Source organism: Electrona antarctica, assembly GCF_951216825.1.
Source record: "Electrona antarctica genome assembly, chromosome: 9".
Classification (NCBI taxonomy): Eukaryota; Metazoa; Chordata; class Actinopteri; order Myctophiformes; family Myctophidae; genus Electrona; species Electrona antarctica.
In genome coordinates, this window is record NC_136790.1 from 30,196,201 (window position 1) to 30,203,350 (window position 7,150).

The following is a 7,150-nucleotide window of genomic DNA, read 5'->3' on the forward strand; positions in this document are numbered from 1 at the left end:
ACACAAGGGAGTGATTACAATTCCTAAATGAAAGACGCATGGCTATTAATTCGACACCCCCATCCCTCCAGTTTGATTTCTGATACAATTTGTCAAATGGGCGTATAAATCACTCAGAGCCATAACAGCGCACCACCCAGAGACGATTCCCAAGCTTTATCACTATATTGGGACTAATCTTCATTTGGCACATTCTAATATTCCGATTTAAGCAATTTCACAAAATGCCAGGACAAATCGCAAAGGACTTCTCCTCTGTTTGACCTTGCATACTTGGAATGGAAGACAACTTGAGGCCCAGGTCTTGGAAAGAAGTAGGCCTACAGATTCCTGCCTCTCTCTTTGTAGTTTTGCTAGCAGCTATTTAGCCATTCTCTAAACCCTTCACCATCAGTCAATGTGGCAGGTCGAGAGGAGAGTGAAGAGGCTGACTGACACGGGCTTGGCAACAAGGCGTTATAATTTCCTTAGTGTGCAAATGTGTATGTGTGTGTGCGTGCGTGTGTGCATGCAATGTGTGTGCGTGCGTGCGTGCGTGGGTGGGTGTGAGAGGGTGTTTGAAAGTGCGAGAATGCTGATGTGCATCGTAGAGCGTCTGACTCCACTCTTCTCTCAGTGGACAGGATGTTCACAGGGTAAACCAAAACCACATGAGGCCGTCCATCCTTTGCCAACTGGTAATGTACCCACGTGCACACACATGTGCGCGTGGAAACGTACGTACGCGTGCACACACACACACACACACACACACACACACACACACACACACACACACACACACACACACACACACACACACACAGACACGCTCACACAAATGCTCTGTTTGACTCCAAAATCTCTTGCACCCCTCTCTGTCCGTTCATTCTTTCATGTTTCATGAGTTGCTGGACTGGATTAGGCCTCCGACGGTTCCTGTGTGGTACTGAGCGCTCTCTGTTATGGGTATGACATCACACATCTACCCCATGGTGTGTTACATACCTACACGGGGACAGCAAGACTCCAGAGGCTTACCACACAGCTCGACGGAGGTCGAGGGGCCACTTAAGGCGAAGCCACATCCAAGCATTGCAGCGTTTTATGTAGCGTCGCCCATTGGGAGATTTTATGGGAAAACATCGGCCATTTTAACCTCATTATTGTGGGAGATATTGGGTGCTGGGAGGTGGGGATTCTGGGGATGGAAGGGGGTGGTTAATGCCACCGTGGGTTGGGGTCAATTTATCTGACTGGGAATGTGCATCACACTTTTTTGGCAAGACCACAGGCAGAATTTATATGCAGGCCGAATTTCCTGTGAGAATGTCAACATGCAGTCATTCTGTGCACATCCTGCAGAAAAGCTACAAAACACAAAGCACTGGAGTTCAATGCAGTTTTTGAAACAAACGGAACTACACTGAACTGAATGAAGCATGACTTAAGTGGTTCATGCGGTATTGGTTTTATCGGATAAAAGTGTTTCCTGCCTTGAAACCACTCTACAATTTGGATTTACAAGTCTGAATTCATTAATTGTACCTGACTTGCAGTACAATGCCTCATACATACTGACACAGGTATTACAGCTTGTTTACAATTAGATGTTGATAACGTAGTAGTAAAAACCTTTGACAAAGCACCTTGAAGCATCTTTTTTTTTAATGTTTTTTTTGTGGCTTTTGCCTTTATTTTTTTATATTTTTTATGGAGGGACAGACAGTAGGCTGACAAGAAATGGGGAGAGGGATGGGGGGAAGACATGCAGTAAGGGCTGTCGGGACCACTGAGCCATGGCCCAGGCCCACCTTGAAGCATCTTAAGCACTACTACAAATGTGTTCATTCTGCTTTCCACTTAAAAAATGTATCGTTACTCTTCAAAAAAGAAATTCGGATTATTCTATAAAAATAGCAGATTGACAAGCTCAATGCAGTGCTTACACTTATGTGTTGTGTTTTCACTGTTCTAACTATTTAATTGTCACAAATATCACAGGAGATGAATCATTGTTACATAAACTCAAGTAAGGTACATGAATGCATGTTTTCATCACCAATGATTGTTCACCGTGCAGAAAGCGCACACACAAACACACCCACAAACACACACTGTCTCTCTCACTTACATTTTGCATTTACTTCACACGTTTTGCCACTGTACTACTCATACAGATTTTGTCCAAATCTCTGGGGTCGTGTGATCAAGATTTATAAGTTTGATTTTTCAGATCCCATTCCAAGTGGCTACTGTATGACTGCCTTCCAAAGTTTGCGGGCCTTGGCTAGGCAACCCAGCCTGGTGGAGGACCTGTGCTCCGGAGAAAACACTTTTCTAGTTACATTACGAGTTGCTACAAGCTCTATTATGAGCGCCATGTTGGCAATACCCACCTCAGCAGGACCTCCACTACCTGGGAAGAAGTTGCCATCGTCATATCGATGCAGAGATATGTACAGCACTCTGGGATCGTTGTAGAAGGCTTCCTGGGTGCCGTTGCCATGGTGAACGTCCTGGACATTGATTGGAAGTCAAATTATTAGAAAGTTAGAAGATTCTACCACTTAGACAAGAGGATGCTTGTGTTGTCATCTTTAGTGCTTTCCTGTGGTGGTTCCTATGCTGTGGTGCTCCACTGAATTATATGGTCCTTCCCTGTCTTTAAATAAAAACATTCATAAAGTAACATTTAACAGAATATATTACAATAACATAAAATAACCTGGAAATATCTGCAGGAAATGTTTGAAATTATTTCCTCAACACAAGTGCATCATATAGCATATATGCCTGAGGGAGCCTGTTTTGAGGAATCCTGTGGTAAGGGTCCAGTGGCATCAGATGATTCTGTTGTGGTCAAAAAACACGCTCTTCTTCTTTGAAAAACACAATCATAAACACTGGATGCACTTTTAAAAGATGGTGAGGCCACTTGACAGGAAGGGGATGAAGTTGGACGCAGAGTTGCAAGTAAACACAGGCGAAAAGTCAGTCACGGAATGTTGCTTTCTTTCTTTTTCCAAAACAAGCTACCTCAGGCATATGCTTTGTGGAAATATTTTCATGTAGATATTTCCATGTTATTTACCCTAGTAAGACAGCAAGAATGTTACGTATTGTATCTTCAAAAGATTTGACAAACAAGACAGTGATAGTGTTTAATATAGTGTCATGGCAATGAGGTATCTATCTAAGACACTGATGAAGGTTCATACAACATATGGGGACCAGAGCTGAACACCTGGCTGCTGATCAATATCCTCAAGCTGGTGTGCATGTAACTGAGGTCGTGTATGTTTATGTGTGTGTGGGCGCGTGCGTGTGTGTGTGTGTGTGGGTGTGTGGGCGCGTGCGTGCCTGTTTGCCTGTGCTTTTTACGCGTGGGTGTTTGCAGCACACGTGGAGACCAGTGACAACAGTTTCTAAATGACAAATAGGAGCGCTACTGTGTAGCTATTCGAGCTGCTCCCCGGCCTATGTTTGTGAAAGCACATGTGATATCTTGCGCATTCGTGCGTACATGTGCGTGTATTTATTTTTGCTATCCATATGGGGACCATCGGTGGTGACGATGTGACGGCTTCTGCTCACCCAGTCCACAATGAGGATCTTGTTGACGTTGAGTTTCTGCTGGAGTTGCTTGGCGGCGATGGCCACAGAGTTGAAGAAACAGAAACCCCTGTGGACAAACAAACACATGTGTTCATCAGGACAACTTCACCACTCTGACCTAGCGCTGCAGCTAAACAGTGCTTACAAAATACATTAATATGATATTAATATAATTGTTTTATTAGGGTCACACACAGTCACATACAGGTACAGAATTATAAGAAATATATCACTAAATGTACAATTGTTCCTAGTGCATTCATGTCCTTTTCCCACAATTTAGTAATGCCAATTCCCAATTTTCCCCACCATAACTGAAGGCTATTAGCTATTATCCCTCCCTTTGACCTCCTGTGGGGTTTAACCCCACAGGAGGTCAAAGGGAGGGAGAAGACAAACATGTCAAAATCGATTAATCTTAAAATTAATAAAATCCCAAAATGGATCTATGTGAGTAACTTATTGAACAAATACTTAAATAAGGTAATTAGAACTCTGACAGGTAGGAAAGTGCTCTTCCCTAAAGGTCAGAAGATGGATAACAATAATGCAATTTGTGGACCGACTTAACATGGTAAAGTTATTTGAAACATATCTTTCTTGAAATTGTTTAATATGTTTTATCCAGCAGTCAAAAACACAACAGAACAGATCAAAGACAATCATTCACATTTTAGTGAAGTTATTTGTTGTATATTGTCATAAATAGCACATATTGGACATTTGTCACTAAACAGATTATTTTATTACTGAAATATAATTCAACTCATTTTCTGCCAATCGATTAATCAATTATTTGATTAGCCATTTCACCTCTTACCATTGTGACTGTAAGCAATTCAAAAGTCTTCCCTCAGTAGTTACAGTACCTCTGATATAGACCTACGTACAGTTACAGTTACAGTTTTATGTGGGGGCTTATATTAGCTGCATTCCGTACTATTATATATATATAATATAATAATAATACGACTATTGACAATACTGACTCTAAAGGGCAGTGAGCTTAAAAGGGGGGATTTCCCACCATAAATTGGGTGTAATGTGAACTGAAATGTGTAAACATTTCCTTATTCCTGCACTGACAAGCAGGAATAAGATTCTTTAAAAAAAATCTCATCTATGAAAATTGTGCACTGTGATAAAATCAAAATCTTCACATTAACTGGTATCAAAATTAGAATACGCGGCACATTCCAAACGGTGCGGCAGCATGAATTGCCTAGCATGACATGCGAGATGATTTCACAGAAATGACCTCACGACTTGGCGCAGTGCTTCCGTCAACGTTTGCAGCCGAAGGTGCGTGAAGAGAAGAAACATGAAATGTGTCGATGTATGAAAAACAATCGAGGAATGTAAAAAGCAGCAGTGTCAGCACGGGTCGTAAAACTGAGAGTATGTGTGGACGGTATATCATATCTGCTGTCCAAACTCCCCTCATCAAGAGAAGTCATTATCATCCCATAAATAACCAGTGACAAGTACTGCTGAGCACACACACAGTCACAGCTGAATGTGGTTAATGTAGTTGGATAATGCCTCCTATCCTAGACTGACACACACGCATACACATGCATTGCACGTGCACGTGCACGCACGCACGCACGCACGCACGCACGCACGCACGCACGCACGCACGCACGCACGCACACACACTGTGGAGTGCTTAGTTTATGTCTTAACTGCTTGAAAGTACTCCAGCAGAGGAAGTAGATGGCTTCAAGCTTTAGGCAGGTAGCACACAAACAATCACAGCATGTCTTTGACTCTCACTAATGTTTGAGACACATATTTCGGGGCGTGGCCGAATCTGCCATTGCTTCATGCGGTGATGGTAGCTTACCATTAGACTTGCAATAGGGAACGTACACATGCTTACATTTTATGTTTGTTTTTTCGTCATAGCATAACATATGGTGAAGTATTGTTGTGCAGGTAATTGCACATGACGTTGAGCTTGTGTTTGTGTGTGTTTGTGCGTGTGTGTGAGCATCTTCTGTGGCACTTACAGTGGAGAGGAGCGACTGGCATGGTGTCCAGGAGGCCTCACCACGGCAAAGCCATTCTAAGAGAGAAGAACAATGTAACAAAAACAGACTTTTGCCAAATGTTTAAACCAAGCATGTTCAAGCATTGAAAGCAGTACCTGGATATGCTGCTGGCCAGCATCTCAACATTATATAACATTGTATGTATTTATTTAATGTATTGATTTGTTCTCTGCGTTCAGCATGCTACTACTGTATCTGTACCGACTAGTAGACTGCTAGACCTACTGCACATGTAAACAGAGCTGTTACTGTACCTTTAAACACATTTTAAATCTAAGGCTTTTTTTGGTATACTATACTACTACTATATATTTGTCCCAAAGTGACAGCAATGGATTTCTATTGGAAATAGCTTTATACCCTGTACATATATATGTGTATGTATGTATGTTTGAATGTATTATTTGTATTTTTAATGTGTATACTTTTTATGTTTGATTCTTTAAATTAGGGAAAATTCTCGATAAGCCTTTTGGCTTCTAACTTCTCCTGCACAATATTAAAATTGTATAGATATTTTGTTTTTAACTTCTTTTATGTGCTAATAAAAAAAACCTAAAACATATAACATGTACTAACAACGCAATGTGACATACTGTAGCTCTGTTTACACAATGCTGTACCCCCTCCAACTGTATATACTTTCCCAATTTTTAACAGTTTTTATTATATTTTGACACTTGCTTTGGCAATGTAAACGTATGTTTTCTCATGGCAATAAAGCTCTGTTGAATTGAATTGTGTAACAGAAGGCACTTGACAGACAGACAGACAGACAGACAGACAGACAGACAGACAGACAGACAGACAGACAGACAGACAGACAGACAGACAGACAGACAGACAGACAGACTAATCCAACCTTGAGCTCGCCTTGTGCCACCTTGAGTGCCAGGTCTGTCACACATCCTGCGGCCATTCGGGACGCCGTTGACGTGTGCATCTCGTTCCAGATTGTGTCATTGTCCACCTGTCCGTCACACAATATCCAGATGAGTGTCAAATGTTGGGTAAAGGAACCCCAGTGGCAGCTAACTGAACTCTATCGTTTATGTTCGTGCACGATTAGGATACCAGAAGAAAAAGTGTTTGTTATTTATTGACAGCGAGTGCACTATACGTACAAAGGAACGTTGTGTGACCTATTGTTATAGCAGTAACACTGCTATATTCGCCACTAATCGGCATCACATATGCAGAAGATCTTATCATTTCAGGTCATAACATTACATCAGAAATTCTTTCATTTTTCACATTCCTAATTGTCTCTCTATTCTTTCCATTCTCAGACCTTGCCCCCCCACCCCCCACTCACGCACACGCACGCACACACACACACACACACACACACACACACACACACACACACACACACACACACACACAAGCGCACGTTCATTCTTCTTGTCACTCTGTGTTTCAGAACTCACATCTCTGGTGGTTTGGTGTGACGGAACAATGAAATCAGAGGAATTTCTTTTATCACTGACTCTGCCATC

General features: G+C 41.9%; 1 protein-coding gene across 3 annotated transcripts in view; it reads right to left on the reverse strand.

Annotated features, from left to right (window-relative positions):
- LOC306928881 (histone deacetylase 7-like) overlaps positions 1 to 7,150 on the reverse strand; it is a 65,909-nt gene that overhangs the window by 13,290 nt on the left and 45,469 nt on the right. For all 3 annotated transcript variants that reach the window (XM_079509157.1, XM_079509156.1, XM_079509158.1), the window contains exons 16-19: positions 6,514 to 6,621; positions 5,610 to 5,665; positions 3,577 to 3,664; positions 2,379 to 2,498 (exon numbers count right to left, since the gene is read on the reverse strand). In XM_079509157.1, the coding sequence (XP_079365283.1) occupies positions 2,379 to 2,498; positions 3,577 to 3,664; positions 5,610 to 5,665; positions 6,514 to 6,621 (372 nt within the window). The remainder of the gene's footprint in view (positions 1 to 2,378; positions 2,499 to 3,576; positions 3,665 to 5,609; positions 5,666 to 6,513; positions 6,622 to 7,150) is intronic.